General features: G+C 38.0%; 1 protein-coding gene across 2 annotated transcripts; it reads left to right on the top strand.

Moving 5' to 3' along the window:
- The first annotated feature begins 3,162 nt into the window (after positions 1 to 3,162).
- LOC135466447 (lysosomal alpha-glucosidase-like) lies at positions 3,163 to 25,041 on the top strand. Of its 2 annotated transcripts, none has more exons than XM_064743921.1 (20): positions 3,163 to 3,217; positions 4,211 to 4,984; positions 5,174 to 5,325; positions 5,564 to 5,726; positions 8,798 to 8,894; positions 10,041 to 10,279; positions 10,779 to 10,910; positions 11,479 to 11,589; positions 12,018 to 12,131; positions 13,090 to 13,177; positions 14,962 to 15,079; positions 15,527 to 15,660; positions 16,378 to 16,529; positions 16,760 to 16,908; positions 18,596 to 18,680; positions 21,005 to 21,186; positions 21,683 to 21,771; positions 22,217 to 22,266; positions 22,947 to 23,087; positions 23,814 to 25,041. In XM_064743921.1, the coding sequence occupies exons 2-20, from the start codon at positions 4,232 to 4,234 to the stop codon at positions 23,874 to 23,876; spliced, it is 3,012 nt and encodes a 1,003-aa protein (XP_064599991.1). In that variant the 5' UTR covers positions 3,163 to 3,217; positions 4,211 to 4,231; the 3' UTR covers positions 23,877 to 25,041. The 2 variants fall into 2 exon arrangements, with proteins under 2 accessions (XP_064599991.1, XP_064599990.1); XM_064743920.1 differs by having other exon boundaries at positions 22,947 to 23,093.
- Positions 25,042 to 25,882: the final 841 nt, after the last annotated feature.

Genomic DNA, 25,882 nt, shown 5'->3' with positions numbered 1-25,882 from the left:
CACCTTAGCATTCTTTATTCTTGTTTATATATATATATATATATATATATATATATATATATATATATATATATATATATATATATAATTTTTCTTTAACTTTATTTGGGCTTACGTGGTGTAAGCAGTTATCTTCAGCAATGCTAAAAATAAAGAGACTAAAACGACATCCCATGCTTTTATTGTTTGTTAAATTGCATAAAAATTTGAAGTTATTTAGATGTAAGAGGAGGAGGTTCGTCGGGTACCTTTGGGTGCGGTGGCTCCCCTCATTCTCTGTCCTGTTTCTTCCATACTTTATAGGTTTTGCCACTGGCATATGTGTGAAACCGCCTCTAGTAAAGGCCTTATCACCAGAGGCTATGTGTTCTCGTGCAGCTGGCGTGATGGAATACTCGAGTCGCCGGTCCTGGGTGTATGGGAACCAGGCTTAATGATTCTCATAGAACCGGCGGTCTCTCATGAGAACGTGGCCACCGGCGGTCGGCCCGATGAAGTTGAAACATATTCAACTTTCCCGATTCACCGTCAGTGTGCTTGAAAACGCTTGAACAGCCGGTCACGACAGATTCCTATGTATTCTGCAGGCTACCGGCGATCATCCGCCGGTGTACATGAGAGCCAGGCCTTACAAATCAGACAGGTGCCCGCTCTGTCGGAACCGGGAATATATATATATATGGTACGTGGGACTTATATGTCAATCATAAGTCCCAGATGGTACGTTCATCTGTACATATATTAGGCCTATCACAGCAACGAATCTACAAATACCGTCAAGAGGCAACACGGGTGTAAATTCCGTTAGCAAACCTTTATATGTCACTGAATTTTAAGACGCCTTGAACTCGATAAAGAAAATTAAAACTGTAATTCTTATGGGACACAGAGCTAGACTACCGCTATTGGTTCAATCTGAGCCTCTGATGGGGATCTTGCCTCAACGGCAAGAATCTCCTGCTTCGACTGTTATCTGGACCTAAATGCATGGTTTACAATAAACAGTCGACGGCGAATGCACGCATATCTTCCGTTAAATCCCTTCATTCGGTGATGACGGATTGCATTTTCGTCGATCTAATGCATAAATTCTTCTTGAAAACGAATTATAATCTGTTCCAACTACCGAGTTAATCCGTAATTAGAAATGATCCATTTAATCCGTCAGATCGGCGAAAATGCAAAGTCCCTCATCAGTCAGGGAAGGGATTAACGGAATATTTTTTTGAGAGTGTATATATAATGATTGGCCTGAATTTTAGATCACTGGGATGGGGTAGAGTAATGCATTCCTATTATTGACTTTCAGTAGGATCTCTGATTTGTGAATTTTTGGCAGGCTATAAAAATGGCTGGTTTCGCATTGGTGAAATAATCCCGTTCTTTTTTCGTGAAGAGGTGTTCATATTTATGATCTAACTAAGTTACGAAGGTCCATTAAAATACGATTATCAGGATTACTTGAATTTTGTGTGTAGATCTCCTTATCGATGAGCATTTCTAGAATTTTATCATTATAGTAACTCTTGTCCATAACAACTACAGCTTTACCCTTGTCTGACTCTTTGATGATGATATCTGGGCTGCTATAAACTGAAAAAATGTTAACGAGGGCCCGTTTTTCAGAAACTATTTCATGTAATGCACGCGTAAGCATAAATGTAACAAACCTAAATATGGGGTCTGCATCCCTATTTTGGAAGGCTCGAGTGTTAAATTTATTACAACTCTCTCCATATTCACTGTTAAAATGAACATGTCCTGTGAATCTAAATATGCTGTAAACGCACTTGTATGTCAGAGGTGTGGCAAACAATGCATTGGCCAGACAACAGATCCCGTTGTGTTTTTCCTGTTGGTCGACATATTAGACAATTTTCTCTTTTTAACAGGGATTTCCAATTTTTTATTTTATTTTGCAACGTTCAGGATGGAAACCAGGCTTTGCTAGATGTTAAAGAAGCTTTATTATTATTATTATTATTGATAAACAAGGGGTTATTTCCGGTCTGAAGTCATCGGTCATAGGTCTCGACCATTTTGACCTGACACGCATTGTTATACATTATTCAAGAATGCTATGTTTAATGTACATAGCATGGAAAGGTCTGCCTGCAACCTGCGGATGGTGGTGGGTTTCCCACGGGCTCTGCCCGGTTTCCTCCCACCATAATGCTGGCCGCCGTCGTATAAGTGAAATATTCTTGAGTATGGCGTAAAACACCACTCAAATAAATAAACTAATTTATAAAGATTAATAGTAGCCTATTATCCTTTATGATCTCTCTCTCTGTAGGATATATAGCCCAACGCTCTGTATTGTCTACATAGGTTCAGTCTGTGATATACAATAATTAAACTTTTGGTCAACGTTTGTGCGGTTTAATATATGGTGTGTATATCTATGTCAATGACATGTTCGTTAAGGGTGGTGGTTTGAGATATTCCGGGCACTCGGCCTTTAGTTGGCTCGATCCGCCTATATAATTGACAGCCATGGTACATGGGCCTGTACATACGTTCAAAAAAAAAGATATATAGTAGGGCCTATATATATGGGGTTAAACAATAAACGAGACAGCAACAAGTGCCATGTTTAAAGTCTTTGGTATGACTGGCCAACCCGGATTTGATCCTGGGTCTCCCGACATTGGGGCGAACGCGCAATTAAAATTAGGCCAACGAATCGGTCACGGGGTAGATAGGCTGACTTTCCCTACTCTGCAAATGGGTGTATAGGCCTATATAGGGGCCTGCCTGTGTACACATATAGGTAGCCCTAAGCCTCAAACCGCGATCAAACCCGTGATGGGTCAAGCCACAGTTTTAAAATTGTACTTGTTGCTGATTTGCTTGGTGTCAACCACTGAGAGGTTGTAGCAAGTAAATGAGGTTGGTTGGCCGTGTGTCAGCGTCATGTCTGGTGTCTTCGGCATGACACTTTAGTGGAGGCAACACTTTGACGGCATGGACTCGCCCTGTCACAATACAAGACACAGTATACATACTAATGACTCCTCGTCCTCATATGACTCCAAAATTGTTAAGTACGACGTAAAACCCTAAGCATACATATATATATATATATATACCTACACAGGGTCAACGTGACCCAACTGGACCGGTACTTAACTTCGGCTGTTTCCGTAAATCTCCCGGAGATAACCCATGTGGGAGGCCTAGCGGCTGCGGAGGTCTGAACAAGTACATGTACTGGGTAAAGTTATGTTTTTAATTTGACTTCATGGAGAGTAATTTGATCTGTTCATATCTGATGTACCGTATATTGCCACCATGTGACGCATCTAAAGTAAAGATGTACGTACTTATTTCAACATTCATCATCCATTCCAAGCAGCCGACAACTGTTGCTATGTGGGACATTACAGTGAGCCCAAACTTCGTAGTACGCTGACTGCTAGCTTCAGACATATCTGGTTGCGCCATAATCATTGCTGATCAACCCCTACTTTTGTTATGAGTAAAAGATAAAAAAAGAAGACACTGTAAAAAGTTCATGCTCTTTTATTTTGCTGTGTAAATCTGACTATATGTTATATTCCGAGTGATACAAGGAAAGGAACAAGAGATACCAGAGCTAATTCATTAGTCATAGCTCATCGGCTGATCGAACTGTGCGATGCTAACATAGTTACTGTGGATTATTCTCTTGAACATGCACAATTCTCTTTCTGTGCATGTTTCATGACGTACATGTATCAAAAACATCAAGTGGCTTTTCTATGCAGACATATATAAACAGGTAGGCCTACATGTATATTAGGTTATTACTAGCCATGTAGCATAGCAAAGGCATACATGTGTGTTTCTTCAAGTTCAGTGTAGGTGTAAGGTTTGTCAGTGTGAGATAGCTAATTAGAGATGTTGATGTTACTTGCTCACTGATGCTGAATGCATCATTGTCTCCAATGGCAAAGTGATTCATGTGTTACAAAAATAAATCCATATAGTTATTCCACTCTCTCCCTTTATTACCACCTTTATAATTATATTTTTTTGGTTCACTGTATCAAAGAAATGTGTAATTCTAAATTCAGACGATGATACATTGTGAGTTCTTGCAGTAGAAGTTCATGTTGCAGATACGTATAAACCAGCAAACACAAAGGGTCATGCTTGGAGTATGAAATATCTGTACTTGATAGATGAAGATTTGTTCATCAGTCATTAATTTGTTTGGTATTTCCAGGAAAACTAAAACATTTGGATCATGGATAATCAGCAAGGTGACATTCGAAGGAGAGGGGAAGTTCAGCAATATTTGGCCAATGAACGACTCAATGAAACAGTGAGAGGAGAAGATGACCCTCCAGAAATAGATATTGATGAAATAATGAATCAGCCTCGCCAGCCCCATTTACTAGAGAAATTGTCTTATTGGTTGGTCTTAATCACAATAGTGCTGTCAATAGTGAACTATTCTGGACCTTATTTAGTGTACTTAAAAATGGCATATGGATTCCATTCAGATGATCTCATATTTGAACCCCAAAAAGGTGAAAATGTTGACGGTATAAATGGTGTCCCAGGATCTGTGAAAGATCTCTCTGATATTAATTCAGACAGCAATGTTTATGCAATGGATGCTGGCTCAGACTCAGTTCAACAACCTGTTGCCAGCCAGTATTGTGATGATATAGTAGATGGTCGTAAGTTTGACTGTCACCCTGAGAATAATCCTACGCTGGCAAAATGTCACGCCAGAGGATGTTGCTGGAAGCCAGTAGCCACACGGGAAAAGCCAACATCTTACCCTGATCCATTTACAACACAAGCCCCTGTTGACATTCCATTCTGCTACTATCCCAGGAAGTATGCCGGGTACCAAATCACACATTTAGAAAATACAAAAAATGGATTGCAGGCGACATTATCCAGGGAGACCAAATCCTACTATCCGGGGGATATAACCACTCTGAGGATGGACATCATGTTTGAAGCCAAGGAACGGCTTCGTATGAAGGTAATGAGAATTAACAGTTTGCCAAAGATAGCAGATTTATGTGTGCATTGTACATTCATTGTTAATAGTTTTACCTTAGCTTCAGCATCATCTAAACCTTAAACCTGACCACCTGTGTAAAAATGAACAGTTCTTGAGTATGTTACTACACAAATTACCACTCAAGTAAATAAATTGGATATTTTTCAGATATATGATCCGTCTCTACATAGGTTTGAAGTTCCCTTAGCAACACCCAGAGTCTCTAGTAAACCTGCTAGCGTGGATTATGATGTCATTCTACCAGCATCTGGAGATCCGTTTGGTGTGGTGGTCAAGAGAAAGTCCACAGGCACAGTTCTGTAAGACATTCATGTAGATAGGCTATATATGTTTTTTGTGTGATGTACAAAGTTTCAATGTTGCCTTCTAAGATAATGGCCCTTGCTCCTCTAAATAAGCTGGAAATTTGCGTCTAATAGTGTTTTGAGTCTTGAAACAATATGTCAGTCGACTTTAAGTTGCCATTGTAGGTGAATTCTGAAGCACATTGTTACATGGAACACATTGTTAGATGTCATATGTCATATTTTGTTCCAGGTTGAACACGACAGGGGCCTTTATGTTTGCTGATCAGTTTATACAGCTGTCCTATTATCTGCCTTCCTCCTATATCTATGGTCTCGGGGAGCACAGAGACTCTCTGCTACACAGTGTTAACTGGACACGCTTTACAATGTGGACAAGGGATAGGAAGCCAAAGGTAAAACTGCATTGGGATTTCCAAGATAATACAACTTCCATCTTGTATTCAGGAAAATAAGGTTCACCGTTGAGTCATACTTAAGACCAAGCTTAAAACCCGAGCGATGTCGTACTTAAGTCCTGTGTTCACTCCTTAGTCTTGCCAAAGACCAGAGTCCTCTCATGTGGCATGTCATGTTTCAGGACCAGGGTTCATTCCTGAGTCAGACCTCATACATAAGAACAGGCTTCACTCCTGAATCACACCTCGTACATAAGAACAAGGTTCAATCCTGAGTCGCGTCTCATACGTAAGAACAGGGTTTACTCCCTAAGTTACGCCTCATACATAAGAACAGGGTTCACTCCTGTAACACACCTCATACATAAGAACAGGGCTCACTCGTGAGTCACATCTCATACCTAAGACTAGGGCTAACTCCTGGATCATATGTAATACCTAATATTAGGGTTCACTCCTGAGTCACATCTCATACCTAAGACAAGAATTCACACCTGAGTCACATGTAATACCTAAGACCAAGGTTCAAACCTGAGTCACATGTCAAATGTAAGACCAGGGTTCACACCTGAGTCATATCTCATACATAAGACCTGGCTTTACTCCTGAGCCATGTCATTCCTAAAGCCAGCTGCAGACGAGAGCCAATTGCTCAGCTCTGTACTGACCAGACGAGGTCATTGCCTCAGTGAAATAACTGAAAGCAGACTATGAGCATTTGGCGTATGGATCACCGTGAAGCAGGCCATGTGACCACTGATATGATCCCTCAGCATACACTGTAAGGAGTATGCCATATTGCAGATATATCCTTCTGTGGTTGTGTCACTTTTTTCATTGTCTGTTTAAAAAAGCACTTTAATTATATGTATCAGTCTTGCTGTAATCTTGACCAAGTCACATTTGAATTTTCTGGAAAAAGTAGAATTATGCAAGTTCACTGGTTAAGGTGAAGTGTTCATCCGGAAATTTCTTTTGTTATTTTAATAAAACATCTAAGACAAGCAATTTATTTAAAGGATTAGTGTCCAGATCAGTCATTTATTCATATTTAGCTACCGATTTATATATTTTTAAATGAAGTGTAAAAAAAATATAGGAAAAAAGTAATCTGAGGAAGGCGGCATTAAAATCGCCAGATAATAACACTGGGTTTATGCATTTTTTCACCAACACTCAGTAGTCTCCACTGAATGATGTCATACAAGTCCAACCTTGAGCTGTCAGAGCTTCGCCATTTAGTTCAGTGGTAGATAGCCACACAAGTGACAACAAGCATATTAAAATTCTCCACGAAATCGTTTGCTGTTCTGCATATGGTTGCAAAAACAGGTCATCGAAGAACCCAGACAATTTGGCCCTCAGGAAAGCGTGGACGGAAGGGCTTTATACCCTCCAGACACAGCCAAATCTTTGCCGGGCTGGCAGGAGATGGGATAAGAAATCCTGGCGGGCAGCATTTTCACAGCGGGGACCAAAAATTGGGCTTTAAATATATGTATATAAACTCTTGTGATAGGGCTTTGTGGGTGTAAACAAAGCGGGAGTTTATTTGTCATTATTTTGATCAATCTTCTGTATGCCAGTAAAGTGAAAGAAAAGTAGATACAACCACAGGATGGCTTCCAGAATGTCGCTTTGATACATGCTATCCCATAGGCTGTGTCTCTCCTGTGGACCATTGAGTGAACATCTAACAAATTGTGAACTGTGTACAACAAGGCAATGGCCGTTTGACAGCTACAGCAATGCCAGCGGTTTTTGACTGCTTACAGTGGAAGATTAAAACCAAAAACAACCCAAGACTAATGACATCACTTGACTGCATTAATCAAGAATTAATGACTGGGCTTGAAATACTGGTTGTTAATTGAAGTTACTCATCAAAAGTGCGAAAAAAAGAGACATCTCTTTGAATAACGCTCGTGGTAGGTGTGCAAGCAATCTTATAGTAATAATCCATCTCTCATTGTTTTAATTTATGATCCACATTACGAGGATTAGCGACAATGCAGGAATCAAAAGAAGATATAGGCCACCCTTCATAATACCTGTTTGACTTGCTTGAGTAATTCCGGCCATAATATAACTAGGAAAATTAAACAGTTGTGAGAATTTTTTTTTAGTATTGCCTTGATTAATTGGATGAACATTAATTCCTGCAATCCCATTTTTGAAGTAAATACAATTAAAATCGGAGAATAAAATGATATTTATTGTGATGGGGACATAAGGACGAAATAGTAAATATTAAATCTGACATACATATAACCTGCAGAGTAACACAGGGTAAAGCTACAGCTTACCAGTCCGCATTGCCAGTGCGGTTGGAAATGCCTGGACAAAGATCAAATTCAACGTTTGAAAACTCGGAATCTGAAGTATGACCAGAGGTGTTGGTGACATAAATCGGAACTTCAGTGTCGTCCACTACGGGTTAAAATTGATACGGCAGCATATTTGCCTCTGTGTAGCTGGAATCCATCTCGAAAATGACATTTTGATACAAATTCCCAAGTAAAATAGGCCAGCTAGACTTGGGTTGGCCATCTGTGATGTCACCATCTGAGCTTCACCGGCCGGACGGCTGGAGATTGGCTAGGGTAGTAAACCTTTTGTTTTTGGTGGATTTGAAGTCATAATTACATTTCTCAGAGGCCCTTCTGGTAACATACTGTTAAACTGGTTATAATCTTTATACATAGTACAAGTAGCTAAATCTGGACATTTTTCCTTTAACTTAATTTATTTAACGTATAATCTTGATGCTAATCAGTACCAGAAAGCCATTCTCACTCTTAAGCGTTTGGACAGCTGCAGTGCATGCTAAATCTGTTTTATTCTTAGCATGGAAATTCATCTTTTAGCTGAACCCGGAATTAAATACATATACATCTGTTATTTTGGGAAATAGCTGCGAAGTCATGTTTGGAAACTAAATGATATGATAACAGTGACTCCTTACATAGCAGAGAAGATCTTTGCCTAACTGTGTACTCGACTGTGTGATACATTACATATTGTCAAATTTTGTCCCAAAGCTACATATGTTGTTTTGTTTTGTTTAGGAAGGGGATAACCTGTATGGGGATCACCCATTCTACCTGGTCATGGAGGAAGATGGGCAGAGTCATGGGGTGTTTCTCCTGAACAGTAATGCAATGGGTGAGATAAGTTTATTTCTTAATGTTAGAAATGGCATTAATAATCTGGTGACCAGGGTCATCCAAATACCCAGCAAAGCCCTGATGTAAAGCTGAAGCATTGAGAACTGGGATTTGAATCTGCAATCACATTACGTATTTACTTAGGTCAGATGGGTGAGATAGATGGGTGAGATAAGGAATTGATGCTGAAATACCTACAATACTATTCTTAATTGTTAAATGATGATCCATGTATCAGGTTATTTACAAGATAAATAGTTTTCAACACAAAAATTTGAAATATATCATTATTGTCTTTGTGCACAGGTAAACACATTGCTTTGCTATTCCCTCATGGGTTGAAACAGCTAGAATCTGGTGGTATCAATTGATTCACTAAAGTAATGGTTTAGTTGATGAGTAGTGGAAAGTGGAATAAACATATTGTTGATATATAAAATAAAATTAAGATTAAAGTCGTTCATAGTCATTGTCACAGATTGACAATATACAGCCCCAGTGAGTTGAAAATAATGTGTAGCCAAAAACGTTTACTTTTTTATCCCCCCACCGTATAATGCAGGAGGATATAGTGATCAGGTTGTCTGCCTGTCTGTAATCATTACCTTGTCAACATCAGTGCATCTCCTCCTTCAGACTTGATTGGATTTTCTTGAAAATTTGTAAGCATTTACTATTTTGGTTGTACCGCATCAATTTTCTCCAGAGTTATTGCCAGTTAAACACAGAATGAGACTTGTCAACACCTCCTTCGACAGATATGACTGCATTTTCAGGAAATGTTTTGTACATGACAGGGACCATGTGAGGATGCTGTCATTGCTTTACATGTAAACCATGTCATGTGTACTAAGCTATCTTAGATTTGTTGATGCCTCATAATGCATGTCTTTGAATGGGCCGGCAGGATAATATTGCACCATCTTGTAAACAAGCCCATAATGGCTTAGTGTGTGCAGGTGATGATGTTTTTATGCTATCGGTTTGTTGAATATTACCATGGAGGAATCTGCCATCTTCTGTATTTTTGTTCTTTGTTTGATTGTCAGTGTGTACAGTTACGTTCTGTAATTCATTTACTATGTTAATTTATGGACAGTAGAATATCATATATATTTGTTTTTCTTCTCTCTGGTGTGAACAGATGTAGTTCTTCAACCTGCTCCAGCGCTTACTTGGAGAACAATAGGAGGGGTGATAGACTTGTACATGTTCCTGGGCCCAACACCAGAGGGCGTTATTCAACAGTACACAGATGTGATAGGTCGTCCCTTCATGCCTCCATACTGGAGCCTAGGCTTCCATCAGTGTCGCTGGGGATACACCACGGTTCAGGAGACATTGGATGTCGTAGATCGTATGAAAGCATACGGAATTCCACAAGTGAGTCTTTCACTAGGTGTATTAAAGCCAAAGTGTTTCAGATTAGTTTTGTGTTTGCCGTATTGTTACAGAGAATGAGGTTGAGGCATGACATTCATGGATTATCATATTTTGTTGCACTAAGGTGTAATTGTTGACCAAGCAACAGTGAATAAATTGATTTTCTTTTTCTGAATATATACTAGCTACAGTATACTATCTGGAGTCAGTTATTTTAATGGGTTGACTCTGGAACTTTTCTGTTGTATTATGTATAAAATGTAACAGTTTAAAACGCTGTATGAAGTATTAGTATATATGATATCATGAAGGTTTTTTGTCGGTCCAGTGCAGAAATCATATTATTAAAGTTTTCACAGTGGTTTATACTTGTGCTTAAACAGGATAACAACATGTGACAAGGAGAGTACGTGCCTGTGTACATTTTTATAATAGCTTTTCATATCAGTGCCTAAAATGTAGTACTGGCCATGTCTTATACCGCCATTTCGACTTTTAGGATGTTCAGTGGAATGATATAGACTATGCTCGTGACATGCTGGATTTTACCACTGGTATTGACACGTTTGGTGATCAGGGAGCGATGGTGGAGGACCTTCACAGAAGAGGTCTTCATTACATCATGATTGTGGTGAGTTACACACAGATTAGGCTTTGTCTTTTGCTTTCATTAAGAACACTAAAAAGGGGAACCATTACCTCCTTCACTAAGGAAACAAAATAATATGAAAATTAACATTACACTAAAAGCAAACTAATTAGAAAGCAGAAGGTATTCCTAGACCGCAAACCTCCACCAAAGCAAAATGTATATTTTCCCGCATTACCCCGCAAGGGACTCTGCTTTCTTATCTTGTTAATGAATGGGGAAGAATTATTTTTTTAAAATGTTTCAGGTTCAGAATCAGTGCCAAATTTAATGGCTTGGTGATTTACCTAAAGTTTTCATGTTTCTCTAACATTGCTGACAGACAGACAGATAAACTCTGGTAAAAACGCAACCTAAATGGTGGAGGTAACAGATATGTCACTCAAGGCATGACACATTGACAGCTGATGGAAAAACCAATAAATGGAACTCCTCACCCCGAAGGTGACAAAAATTACAGACATCTTCTTCTTTGATAGTGTAGCCACAGCTTATGTGATACGTGTACCTAAGAATTCATTTCATCATGTGTCCATCACTTGATTAACAGGACCCTGCCATCAGTGTGAACCAAACACCGGGATCTTATCCGCCTTATGATGTGGGCCTTCAGATGGACATCTTTGTGAAGGACAGTCAGGGGAGACCACTCAAAGGGCAGGTAACCTTGAGAGGCTGGTTATTAGGCCTCTGAAACCTCATATGAAGAGCAGCATCAGGTGTCCATGTAAAATTAACCACAGTAATGTGAATAGACTACATGAATCCTAAAACTTCAGTAGGTTTCTAAGGAATATTGATCATTAATGTACGAGGATCAAAAGAAAGAATCAAAAATGTACTTCTGACCATTTGTTATTTTGAAGTAGATCTCTGGATGTCATCATTTTAGGCCTGGAACATACGATATGAAAGACATCAGGTGCAATATTCATAAAGTTTGTGGAAAATGCTGGAAGGGTCACAAGGCTTATATGTGTTTTTTTCTTGCATGCAGACATGCCCATGCTCATATCTTAGTTTTCAGATGTTTTGTATTTCTGCATATGCAAGCCTTACAGTCCATTGTCGTGTGTTTTATGCCTGTAGATGTGGCCTGGGGTGACAGTATGGCCTGACTTTTCCAACCCTCAAACTCACAGTTACTGGACAGCTATGGTGCAGCAGTTTCACAGTACAGTCAAGTTTGATGGCATGTGGATTGTAAGTGATGGGCAGGGCAAAGTTTTTTGTCATGAGTGTTTGATGATTGCCTTCTACAAGTATCTTTCAGTTTTTTCTGCCAGCCAAATACAAGAATCCAGCAGTATTTCCAATGACTGCTTAGACCAAAAGTCTGAAAAGACAAGACTGATTCTTGTTCAAACTGGTAAATGTCAGTTATCTTGAAGATTGGTTTTGTTTAATATAAAAAATACAGTTTTTCCTACTTTTTGTTTTCTATTTTTTCTTTTATTGTTGTCAGATATATTGGAGAAAATTGACCCAACACTGCTGTCTAAATTCTTCCTTTATAGTTCATGAGAAATCTTTGCTCGCCATTACCCATCCTGTTAACATGTACGTGAGTGTCAGTATAAATGTGTCTGTGGAGTTTGGGTACATTCTTTTTTCCTCTACCTGTAGGAGCGAAGTGGTTTATGCCCAGGTAAAGGTAAACTTAAGACAAATAAGCGTTTTCGTTCATTTTACTTGATGTATGTGAATTGACGTCCTTTTACAATTTTGAAGCCTTGATGTCAGCTGTGCATGAAAGGTCATTTGTGTGGTCCATCATGAAGTTTGTTGGAGAGCACTTGCTGTCCACCAGCTCGCTCTGTGAGTGAAAATCTGTGGGTTATATTTGGTAAAGTTAGTTATTTGCCGAAGGTTGGTGATTCACTCCAGGAAAATAAGCTCTTTCAACCCACGACCATTCTTGGGTACAGTGCTAAACACAAATCAAAGCTGGCCCTGCTTTCCCAGCATGTTGATTGTTGATGTCATTTCCACATATTTCCGACCATTCTTTTTTTTTTTGACATATCTTTTTTCATTTCCTTACAACCATATTCTTTGCTGTATAGTACGTTTCCATGTATCCTTTAAAGGGTTTGGAATGTTGGAAAATTAGTCAACATTCTTTGAATGGATATGTGTTTCTTTGTGTTACAAATTTCAGGATATGAATGAACCTGTGAATTTTGTCAATGGAGCCACAGAGGGTTGTCCCAGCCAATCCTCCATAGAAAATCCACCATATGTTCCAGGTATATTCAAATTACACATATCTCATTTTATATTGGAATCTTGTCTATATTTATAGGAGCAAGCTCATGAAACATTAAACATCAGTGAAAGGGAACAGGTCATCATTGTTGTTTTTAATATGAAATTAATTGAGGGAACTTTAGTTTTAAGTAATATACAAATAAGCCAAAAATGACTTACTTCGTATGTCTGATATGCTGAGGCATGGAATTCTTTCTTGGTACTACAGTGGACTTAAGATTACATTGTTATGTTGAGGTCTTAATTTGGACATTGACACGAGGTTTCAGTCAGACACCTCTTTCATCTTGGCATTCATACCATTCACACCACACACACATATATTTTGTTATACTCCAAGGTCTTCAAATACACTGGATTGACCTTAAAGGATTAGTATCTAGATTTTTGTCATTTATTCGAAATTAGCTACCCCTGTATAAATTGTTAAATTGAGTTTTAAATAATATTCAAAAAGGGTACATTAATCTGAGACGTATGGCACTTAAAATTTCAAGATAGTGCGGCTGGCTTTATGCATTTTTTCTGCCAACACTCAATAATCTCTGCTGAAATACGTCATACAAGTCCATCCTTTAGGAGCTGAACAGACTAGCCATTTCGTTCAGTATTAAAAAAGCTACATGTACAAGACTGACAAGAAGCATATTGCATTTCTTCACTAAATGGTTTGCTGTTCTGCATACTGTTGTTAAAACAACTCAAGACGAAAGAATTTTGTGAACTGAAAACTGATAGATAACTGTGTACACTGACAGGGTGTATTTATATTGTAGACAACTATTTTAGGCTTAGGCTATTTGGAATGCTGACAATAATAGGCAGTTGTCATGTTATCAAGGTATGAGTGTAGAATACCTAGGGAAATAGAATGATACTTATTGTAACTGTGGGATCCGAGGTGGTTAGCACACCAGCACAGCGCTGTAACCCAGGAGCCTCCCACCAATGCGGTTGCTGCGAGTTCAAGTCCAACTCATGCTGGCTTCCTCTCAGGCCTTATGTGGGAAGGTCTGCCAGCAATCTGCAGGTGGTCGTAGGATTCCCACAGGCTCTGCCCAGTTTCCTCCCACCATAATGCTGGCCACCATCTAATAACTGAAATATTCCTGAGTACAGCATAAATCACCAGTCAAATAAATAAATAAATAAATAAGTGGACAGAGGAAAATAATAGTTAATAAATATTTTATTTTATGGTAATCACATGAAATGTATAGTGTAACACAGGATAAGGCTATAGCTTAATTACCAGTCTGTAACTCCAGTGCAGTTGGAAATGCCTGGACAAAGATCAAATTCAATGTCTGAAGTCTGGCCAGAAATGTCGCTGTCAGAAGTCAGAACTTCAGCGTCGTCCACTTTGGGTTCCAATTAATATGGCCGTATGTTTGGTCCTGTGTGGCTAGAATCCATCTCGAAAATAACACCGTTTTGATGCGAATTACCAGCCCATCAATCCTCGGGTTGGTCAGCTTTGACATACCAGTGCAGCTGACTGGAGATCGGCTAGGATTGTAAATGTATTGTTTTTGGTGGATTTAAAATCATTAATATATTTCTCAGAAGCCCTCTAACTTATATACTGTTTAAACAGGTTATAATCTTTATAATTGTGACAAGTAGCAAAATCTAGACACTAATCCTTAAATGAGATTTGTGCATTCTTTATGCTCTAAAGTTACAGCTGTTTTGAACAATATTGTTAAACTCCTCTTGTGTTGGGTTAAGTTTGATTTGCTCCTGTGTGTATGTGTTATAGCTGTGAGAGGCGGAACCCTGCGCTCCTACACACTGTGCGCAACTGCTCAGCAACACTGGGGCCTTCACTATAATGTCCACAGCTTGTACGGCCTGACAGAGACAAATGCTACATACAGGTGAGCTTTATCTCAGAACTAAGAGAACGAATGAACATCAGGTGAGACGGTGATGCTGAACTAATTCTATGCAGGAATTATTGTAGATAACAAATACATGTCCAAGTGAATTTTGGTGTTTGTATAATGCAGTGTTCAAGAATATTTCACTTATATGGCCACAGAGAAAACCACCCATGAACATGTACATCTGAATGTCATTCACCCATTTGCACGTGATTACAGAAATCATCAAAGATGGCTGCTGTTGTGTGATGTTGACTCACAAATGTTATCACCATACTTTTTGCAATTATACTTCTAACTGTAAATGATCATTGGACTACAAGTGTTACACTCCCCAGGGTAATTTTGTCACTTGTTAGGTGTTAGATGAAGTATTCGGTGATCAGTTTATTTTTAATAAATATTTTTATCTATTTGTTGGACTCTTTTTGTATTTGTTAGTGCCTTGAAGACTGTGCGTGGAAAGAGACCGTTCATAATTTCAAGGTCAACATTTCCCGGTCAAGGTCATTATGGAGGTCATTGGAATGGTGACAATAATTCCACCTTTTATGACATGTACAAGTCAATTTCAGGTACAGATGTATTTCTGGGATCAACAAATTCCTTAATGCAATTATGTTTTGAATTAAAATCACTAAGAAAATTAACAGATTTTAGTTATAGGCAAAGAAAACACTGTCATAAAGTGTATGTCAGATGAACGACTATTAAACACTGTCCACCAAGTAAAGTGCAATTGAAAGCTGCTAAATTGATTCTTTGTTGGCCTTCTGACAATATTGGAACCAGTCACATCACATCAGGTTTTTACCACTTAACACACATGCATGTAGACTTAGATTTTATCATTAAAAATGCATATACATATAGGTTTATGAATGCATTTGCCAAATGGAACTTGAAATGAGCTATATTGGGGGAAAAATATTGATGTGATGTCACTGATGCCCCCTGGGTCACTACAGATCAACGAAGAAATTGATGTTTTAAAACAGTTTTACTCAGGAAAATTCTGAGAATAAATCAAAATGTTTTCTTGCATTTTGCTTAAAGGTCTTCTTTCTTCCGATATATTCTTCATTTTATTGTTTTCTTTGTTCTTAGTGTAATTGTCAAATTTATCTGATCATTTTGCAAAAGCTGTGCATTTATCAATATCTTAAGGATATATTATTAAAAATAATTTCTGATTCTTAATTTAAAACTTTTTATTACATTATTTTTCACTTGTTAAAATGAATATTGCATATTGTTTTGTTTATACATGATGGCGGAATTTTGGTTTCCAGCTGTGTTGAACATGAACTTGTTCGGTATTCCTATGGTTGGATCTGATATCTGTGGTTTCCGTGGAAATGCCACTGCTGAGCTGTGTCGGCGCTGGCAACAACTAGGAGCATTTTATCCATTTGCTAGAAATCACAACAACAAGTTTAATAGGGTGAGTGTCAATGGCATCTATCAACATGTCTAGTTATATATCATAAAATATGACATTCTACTTGAGTTTTAAAGCAGAATGTGTTTTATATGTACATGTAGTGCACTGATGAAAAGTACATTCACTTGAAGTTGAATTGCTAGCTTCCAAGATTTGTAAAAATTCATGTTACACTGTGGTAGTGTAGCTCTTTTTGCACATTGTAAGCTTGTGTTGTGACATATTCCAAGGCCCAGGACCCTGCATCTTTTGGAGACTCTGTGGCTGCATCATCAAGGAGGGCCCTCGAGACAAGATACTCGTTACTGCCATGTTTGTACACACTGTTCCACCACAGCCATGTCACAGGAACCACCGTAGCTCGACCACTCTTTTTTGAGTAAGAGGGTTATTTGTTGCTCGAAAGACAAGACAGCACCTGACTAAAACATATTTCAGTGGAAAACAGGATACTCAAGCTTTCTAAAAAGTATCATACTTTATTATTTTAATGAGATTTCACCGAATAACATGTAGAACAAAATGACAGTACTGCACACATGGCTGGTGTGAGTCAAGGCAGCCATCTTGAGAATTTTATCCAATCAAACTGATTGCTATGAGACTGCGTGGCCTAAGCTGTGATGTAGCCTTTACCCATTCACTCCATGACGTCCCATATGATAAAACAGAACTACCGCATAAGACATCATTTTAAGATCGTTTAAAGCGATTTAGTTACGTGTAGCCGAAAGGCCATTTCACGAAGTGTTGTGGGGCGGGTCTGTATCTTTTACAGACCTCCACAGACACAAAATGAGTTGATTTACAAATCATGTACTTTTTAACAACAGTATCACAATTAAATAATGTCAGACACTAGCATACCATCACGGTCAAAACCACATTCGTCTCCCCAAATACATTTTTTTGTCCGTTTCAGCGTTTAGTCAGCAATTTCTGAATAACAAATATCAGAATCCGTGCAAAATTCATTAGGTGTGCTGAAGGTTTATGGGAATGAGAAGACGTCATCTCACTTGAAATTGCGCTGAATCTTTTTTTCTCTGATTTTATTACAACTGAAGAATTTAAATTTTGCTCCTTCATCCTTGTTGCATATAAGGGATGTTTTTCCTCTGTTTTCTTTTATAAAATACAGCAAAATTATTGAAACGCAGTGTTCAAGCCGAGGTGCTTTCTCTGACGCCTGCTATAACTATGTCAGCACTGCTTTCATCTTACAAGCCACACCACAAAATTGAAGCATAAAATCCAGAGACAGTCGAGTGCTTAGATTTATTTCCATTTGTTTCAGACTTGAGTGTGAATCTAGTTGTAACAATCCTATTGTAATTTTGTAAACATTTAATAGGGGTCAAAATCCCCATCAACCCCTCCTGAGGCTATGACCTGAACCAGGAATAGGCCTACCCCAGCCGTGCATCTGCAGCTAGGCAATTTAAGCAGGGTCGCTGGAGTTCCCTGTAAATGAAATAGTTGGCCTATTGTATCAACAGTTCAGGCAGTGGAAGAAATATTCTTCCAGTATGTCCAATTTTTGAGAAAACTATATTTATCACTTGGGCCTTGGGCTGAAGTCCACAACTTTTGTCTGCCAAAGACGGACTACTGCTTAGACAGAAAATATTTTCAACATTAGAGAGCTAGAGCAAAGGAGACATTACCTTGCTTTCGATAATGGAGACATGCTGAAGCTGTGTCAAGATGAAATTTCACTAAACTTTTACTGGATTGAAAAAAATGTAAAAACATATTTAATGCCGGTTTAAGATACTTTGAATGGTAGTCTTCAGTGGACATAAACTTCAGTCAGGTGCTGTCTTTCACTTTAACAAAATATTTTATAACAAGTCAAGCATTGGAAAGAGATGGAATGAATAGCTTTGTTTTAATCACTGTATCTTTCTGCATTTTGTGAGAAAAGTAAAAGAGAACAGGAGAAAGCAGAACATATTTCATTGTGAAAAATTGAAAAATAAACATATGCAATCTTCAGCTGAATGTATTTGTATCATGTCTGACATGAGCTTTTGTTTATTAATACAGTATGTCTGTTATGTCAGATTTTCCGAAGATAAGTCCACATATAACAATGACCGGCAGTTCTTGTGGGGTTCCTCATTACTGATATCCCCTGTCCTTCAGCAGGTAGGTGCAGTTCTCTATTGTCCCACGCAACAATCAGTTTATGCTGATTATACTGACAAATTACTTTTATGTTACATTCTTAACTGTATTATTTTTGTAAAAATGACATATTTGTGAAATGTATGGTATCATGTACTGCATGACATTCACAATGTCATTGAAAGAAAAACATTAAAGTGAACATAATGTCTGGCACTACATACACATAGAAAAAAGGATATAGGACACGTTATCACAGAAAAATATATAAAAAATTCTATAAAATTTTGAAAGCCACCAAGATGAAGTTCATTTTTGGGGTCAATTTAACTGATGCATTTTGGACCACACATTTATGAACAGAGAACTGAGAACGGCTGTCCGTGTCACAGTGCGTACATGTTTTGTTCAGGAGACTGCGGTAACTTGTCAGGGTGAGCTGGCAAGAAAACCACCTTAGAAGGGTCATTGCTTGAAGAAAAATATTGTGGCATTGCATTATATTTCCATAGCAAAGTCAGATTTATTACGAAAATATCTTCCCGAAATCTGAAAGAAAGAGTGTGTTACAAATCAGAAGATACTGTTGTAATTCCCAGATGTTGTTACAACCAGCTAGGCCTAATGCAGGTCAAAGACTAGGACCAGCAGGGTGTTGTTACAGCCAGTTAGGCCTAATGCAGGTCCAAGAGCAGGACGAGCAGGGTGTTGTTACAGCCAGTTAGGCCTAATGCAGGTCCAAGAGCAGGACGAGCAGGGTGTTGTTACAGCCAGTTAGGCCTAATGCAGGTCCAAGAGCAGGACAAGCAGGATGTTGTTACAGCCAGTTAGGCCTAATGCAGGTCAAAGACTAGGACAAGCAGGATGTTGTTACAGCCAGTTAGGCCTAATGCAGGTCAAAGACTAGGACGAGCAGGATGTTGTTACAGCCAGTTAGGCCTAATGCAGGTCAAAGACTAGGACGAGCAGGATGTTGTTACAGCCAGTTAGGCCTAATGCAGGTCAAAGACTAAGCAGGGTGTTGTTACAGCCAGTTAGGCCTAATGCAGGTTCAAGAGCAGGATGAGCAGGGTGTTGTTACAGCCAGTTAGGCCTAATGCAGGTCAAAGACTAAGCAGGGTGTTGTTACAGCTAGCTAGGCCTAATGCAGGTCCAAGAGCAGGACGAGCAGGATGTTGTTACAGCCAGTTAGGCCTATTGCAGGTCAAAGACTAAGCAGGGTGTGGTTACAGCCAGTTAGGCCTAATTGCAGGTCCAAGAGCAGGACGAGCAGGGTGTTGTTACAGCCAGTTAGGCCTAATGCAGGTCAAAGACTAAGCAGGGTGTTGTTACAGCCAGTTAGGCCTAATGCAGGTCCAAGAGCAGGACGAGCAGGGTGTTGTTACAGCCAGTTAGGCCTAATGCAGGTCAAAGACTAAGCAGGGTGTTGTTACAGCCAGTTAGGCCTAATGCAGGTCCAAGAGCAGGACGAGCAGGGCCACTAAAAGATGGCTGTTGTACCGACGAAGATCGCCCAGACTGAGTGCAAGTCTAAAAGAAACATCAGCCCTTAGAAAACAGGACAGAACTGACACTGTTGGGTTGGGTGTCAGGTGTTTATATTCTCACTGGCATATTGTTTAATACCGAAGGTACGGGAGAGCCCCTAGGTTTTGTGACCTCACTCTAGATAGCTATAACAGTCGCCAAATGAGTGGCTGACCATCATTTGCTATTTATTTTATTGATAAAAGGTGTAGAATTTTTTAAATATTTTTAGAACATTCTGGAATACTACTTTATTAATTAATTCAGCTTTAGTGGCTGACTTTATGTTCACTTTTAAAGTTGCTAATAGAAAACTTACACATTATTGAAGGTCTCATTTTGTATTAAAAAGATGACGTATAGCATAATCCAGCATTCCAATGCTCTTCCCAGCATAATCAATAGTAACTGTTATGAGTGATGTTTTTTATGAGTCATTGAAGCTAACGAATGAAAATATAAGACATGATCTATTTCATACGACTGTAGCATTCAACATATAGTTTTGTCTGAATGCGGCCTATGAAATGGTGCTGTTCAAGTCTTGATTCTACTGACCAAATCTGAAATATTGATGCAACATGTTAGTGTAGCTTAATGAACTTGAATCAAGCTTTTACAGGTTGCTGTCTGTTTTTGTGTAATGAAGTACGTATATGCAATGCATTGTGAACTGTACACATTATGGTGTAAAATTGTTTTGCGTTTTTAAACATCCATTTTTTTTTCCAGTTGTTTTATAGAAGTTGAATACCTCCAGTATTCTCATTTGTATCTCATTCTGCATGTATATGCAAACATTTGTATTTGCGCTTTAGAATCACATCTCAGTGGATGGCTACTTTCCCAAAGGAGTCTGGTACAATCTCCACACAGGGCAAAAACTTGTCTCTGCTGGCCAGACTGTAACTCTGGATGCCCCTCTTGATGTTATCAATGTTCATGTCAGAGCAGGGTTTATATTACCAACTCAGCAGCCAGCACTTTCTACCACTAAAAGGTAAAATCATAATTCTGATTATAAGAATAATATTAATGATGACACAAAGCAACATTCTCAGAAAGATGGAGCCTAACTGTCTCCAAAACTATTTTCAGTTTACTCTTTGGAAAACAATATTTCCACTTGAAATATTGAAAAAAATAACCTACGATTAAGAATTGCCCAGGACCAAGAAAGACTTTGGAAGATATAAATCCAAATAAATTTTGAAAGAATTTGTAAATGGTACATTGTACATATATTCGTGGATCTTGTTTGTGGTGGCTTTTAATATGAAGCATGCTTCAGCATAAACTGCATATACTGGTACACCATGTACTTTATTGAATACAAGTTTTTACTTACAAATATTAAATACAATTTTTGTGCCCTGTGTTAACTGCTAACAGAATACAAATTTATTTGTCAAGTCTTTTTTTTAGTTAAAATAAAAATGTTCCATATTCCCTATCTTTTTACATTTTATAACTATTTTATTCTATGTTTGAGCAAGTCGGAAGAATCTTGTTGAAGTGAGGGTGTATTTAGACAGTGATGGTCAGGCGTCTGGGGACATGTTCTGGGATGATGGAGACTCACTGGGTGAGTATCACTGATTTACACCTACCACAGCTGTTTGCTGGATGCTACATCTAGGGATACGCTGAACAGAAGTGAATTAGAGGGTAGTTTCATATTCTGAGGGGAAGTGAATTTCACCTTCTATCAAATCCATGAATGTTTTTACCTCGGTGAATCAAATTTCCATCTAGTCAGATAAATGGGCTATGACTAATTCATTGTGTTGTTATTGTAATGGTTGAAGGATTTCACTATGTGTCAGACCAGGATTTGTACTCGGATATCAGTAGTCAAAGTCTACCAACTGAGCTAAAGGGAAATTCCCCCAATCTGCTGCTAGTATAAGCACAGGAAGGCTGCTTCCGTTACATTATAAACAGTTTTCATATATATATCAACGACATAAAACTCCAGTTTTATTACTTTGTACATGTCAATGAATAATTTGTTCTTGTTTTTCTTTCAGATACTTATGAGACAGGGGTTTATACATTTCTGCGCTTTACTACCAAAGATGCGAGTATTTAAATTCTGCTGCGGCAGTGTTACATTAATTTTAGTAACAGTATTAAACATACTCCTAAGGCAAAACACCAAACATAGAGAGTGTTCTCCTCATCTGTTATCAGTCTTACACTGTTTTGTGCAGAACTTGTTTGTGGAACTGGAAGATTGTGCACAAAACAAAGTAAATGGTTGCAGCCTACACAAGACTTCATGTGGTCTGAGGCTGTTCATGTCTCATGAAATACCTTCCTTTTATAGGGCTCATACCAATGACAGGTATTGCCAAGACTGGTGTTTGGGGTTTGATTCTGCATAGAAATTTTTGTGTTTTCCTGTTTATTTTGAACTGTTTGCTACACAATTATTTCCATTCATTTATATCCATTTTTGATAATGTTTTGAAAAGAGATACTTAAAAGTCATAAATTACATGAATATACACTTGTCATTTGCGGATTTGGATCCACAGGTACTTTTCAGAAAAGACTAACACCACAAAATAACTGGTGTTATGATTATTATTTAAAGTTTGACTTAAGGTAAATAATTCACCTGGGCTATAAAAAAAGAAAATATCTGGTGTCAGTCCTTTCTAGGACTAAGATATGGGTGCTTACTGTAATTTACAGAGACCCTCATCTAGGAGTTATTGTAAGGATTAATCTAATTTCAATAGTATTTCTTTTCAGGGTATATTTGTCAGTGAGCCTAAGAAAGCTGGATATCCTAGCATGCCTCCGCTAGGATCTGTAGCTGTACATGGTGTTCCAAAACAACCAATTACTGTAACATTTAATGGCTCTCCTCATCAGTTTGTATATAACCATCAGGTACATGTGAGTATTACCTCCATCTACAAAGTTTTCAGCTTGCTTCATTGTGGTCAGAAATGTGTGGCTTCAGTCTGCTAGCTCATGGTACAGCTGGGAATAGCATGGACTCTTCCCAGGTAAAAGACTGTGAGTTTCTCTTTCAAGTTGAGCATAAAGGTTTCCTTTTGGCTCTGTCCAGTTGTCCAGCTCTGTCCAGTTTTCTGCTTCCATTGACAATCACAGCCTAACAACCTAAAAATACATAACTGAATATTTAAAAATCAGACGCAGTAGTCGCACGGAGCTTTAGCTGAGTGTGGCTGGAGAAAGGAGGACAAAATTAGACAATAAACTTATTTAGGGATTGATTACTTGTAAATTTGCTCAGAGTGATGTATCAGTGTATCGTCACTAATTCAGATCATTTTGACAAATCATATCTGTATTCTTCATAACATTTCTCTAATTTATCAACTTTTTTGTAACAAGTGTATCTGACCAATCACAACAGTCATTTTTACACAAGACTGTCTATTGAACCTTCGTGCAAATATTGTAGAAATCCAGTTTAACTTGAAAATGAATAATATTGATACAGGTTAGAACTGTAGGGTTGGGTGACAGAGAAGCTGAGCAACATGGGTTTGACATTGTTTTTATTTGTAGTTTTTTCTGGAATGTGTGACACAATGTAGCTGTCATGACTGAGGCAGCATGATTTTTAACCTTTGTCTTATGTTTCAGATGCTTTATGTGGAAAACTTGGCGGGTGATCTGCTGACAAAGCTGACATTGACCTGGAAATAGATCTTTCTGGTGACCTGAAAATAGCAGTTTCCAGTAGCCTGGATATAGCAGCCTCACTTAGCCAGAAAATAGAAGCCTCCAGTAATTTGGAAATTGGAGTCTCTTGTTGCCTGGTAATAGGAATATCTAATAACCTGAAAACATATTTCACCAGTTACCTGAAAACTGCAATATTCAATAACCTCTAGAAAGTTTAGTGTTAAACTTCAGAATAAGAGTCTCCAGTACCCAGAAAATACGAATCTCTAATAACCTAAAATGTTTAACCTAATGTTAATAGAAATAGAAGTGTGCGATAACTTGACAGTAGGTGTCTCCAGTACCGGTTAACACTGATAATACTAGAGTGTGTCAAATTTATCAAGAGGTTCATTTGGTGCTTACATTTTAAGTCTTCTAGTTGAGGTATTTAAGATTCATGTGAGGAGTTATACCTAAGAGTTTGTGTATACACTTTTTATGTTCTATTTTCTCAGTTGTTCATGAATCATTGATAACATGAATTGAACATGTCTTTTTTACATTAATGTACGTATGTATTGGAATAGTGTGATCAGTACTTACTATATGACAATAACACATTCCACTGTTTTAATTCTTAATGTGATAAACGATTTGAAAATAGATTCCACCAGTAAAACTGGAGGTCCTTATTAGATATTCTTGAGAATGGCTTTAAACAAGAATGAAATAAATAAATTAAGTGATTACTGCCAGCAGAGCATATTTCTGTAACATTTTATTGTTTATAAGGTTTGCAGTAAGTATGGCATTACCTTACAGGGGGGATAGGACAGTGTTTCAAATTTTGAAAAATTTCAAGTACTATGTACTCAAGAAAAACCTTTATATTTTGATACTCACATGTACATATTATTGTATGAAAATGTTACTCGTGTCATTTTGTTTCTGACTATGTACACACTTTTTAGAGACACTTTGTGACTTGGTACATATATATGATGATTGCTTCTTACAGGTATATATGTGTATGCATTTCAATAAACAACGATTTGTGATCACTTTTTGCACAGAATACTATGCAAGATGTTATTGATATTTTGGACAACATTTTGTCTTATGGCAAGAGAACAGACTATTGTTCGTTTGTTTCTGTTTGCTTCCTCTAACATAGTATGTACAACTTATTTATATTTGTATGTTGTAGCTTTGTTCTGTCTGGAGCTACAAACTGATGCTGCATACATATCTGTGCAATCTAAAACTACACAGTTACATGATTTTATGCATCAACTAGCATTATTGGGTGTGCAAATGTCCATTTTGTACTCGTCTTTTTTGGCGTGATGGGATACAGGAATCAAAGTGTAATCAAACTGTAATAATATGTTTCACTTGTTTTATATGACACAGATATGTTTTTCCTAAATTTTCCTGATAGGATCGTTTAGTGTTGTGTTTAGCGAGATTATTCATCATGTCTGGGATTATATGTTATTATAGCTATTTGTTAATTGATTGGTCCGTTAGACAGCGCGTGTTAGTAAAACTATCGACAAACATAAATATAAAAAGTTTTAGTGTAAACATTGGATGGCTAGGTATTTACCTTTGCTGTGTACATCATGACGGAAGTAGCCAGCACCACAAGCTCGGGCGGACCTGTCAATATAATGGAACGTGAAAATAGATAAAATCTCAGTTAGAGAAAGGTAAATGTGATATGCCAATTATGAAGGCGCTTTTCGGGCCGATGGTAATATGACAACTGTCACATTGTTGGAATCTCCACACTGGAATTGTGAAATTATATATTATACGTTTATGAACCTGATATGTGAGTTGTATCATTCTTAGGAAGTTAAGGCAGTCTCAGAGATCCATTAGTAAAGCTTTTCAGATTTTGTGCACTGACAGTACCAAATGTAGCCTAAAACAACTGTATTTTATGTGTGTCCTGAACCAGAATTGTTGTGGGACTACACTCCGATGATGGATAACGACGATTTTAATCCTAAAGGGTTCAGTTGACTTTCATCGTCAAA

The sequence above is a fragment of the Liolophura sinensis genome, chromosome 6, assembly GCF_032854445.1.
Source record: "Liolophura sinensis isolate JHLJ2023 chromosome 6, CUHK_Ljap_v2, whole genome shotgun sequence".
NCBI classification, from domain to species: domain Eukaryota; kingdom Metazoa; phylum Mollusca; class Polyplacophora; order Chitonida; family Chitonidae; genus Liolophura; species Liolophura sinensis.
This window is presented reverse-complemented; position numbering and strand designations above follow the sequence as displayed.

What these genes read in the sequence shown, in the direction of transcription:
- LOC135466447 (XM_064743920.1), top strand. Translation starts at nt 4,232, where the DNA reads ATGGATAATCAGCAAGGTGACATTCGAAGGAGAGGGGAAGTTCAGCAA. An exon ending in GGAGACCACTCAAAGGGCAG is followed by an intron (nt 11,590 to 12,017) that starts GTAACCTTGAGA and finishes TTATGCCTGTAG; the next exon opens with ATGTGGCCTGGGGTGACAGT. An exon ending in GCTCGACCACTCTTTTTTGA is followed by an intron (nt 16,909 to 18,595) that starts GTAAGAGGGTTA and finishes CTGTTATGTCAG; the next exon opens with ATTTTCCGAAGATAAGTCCA.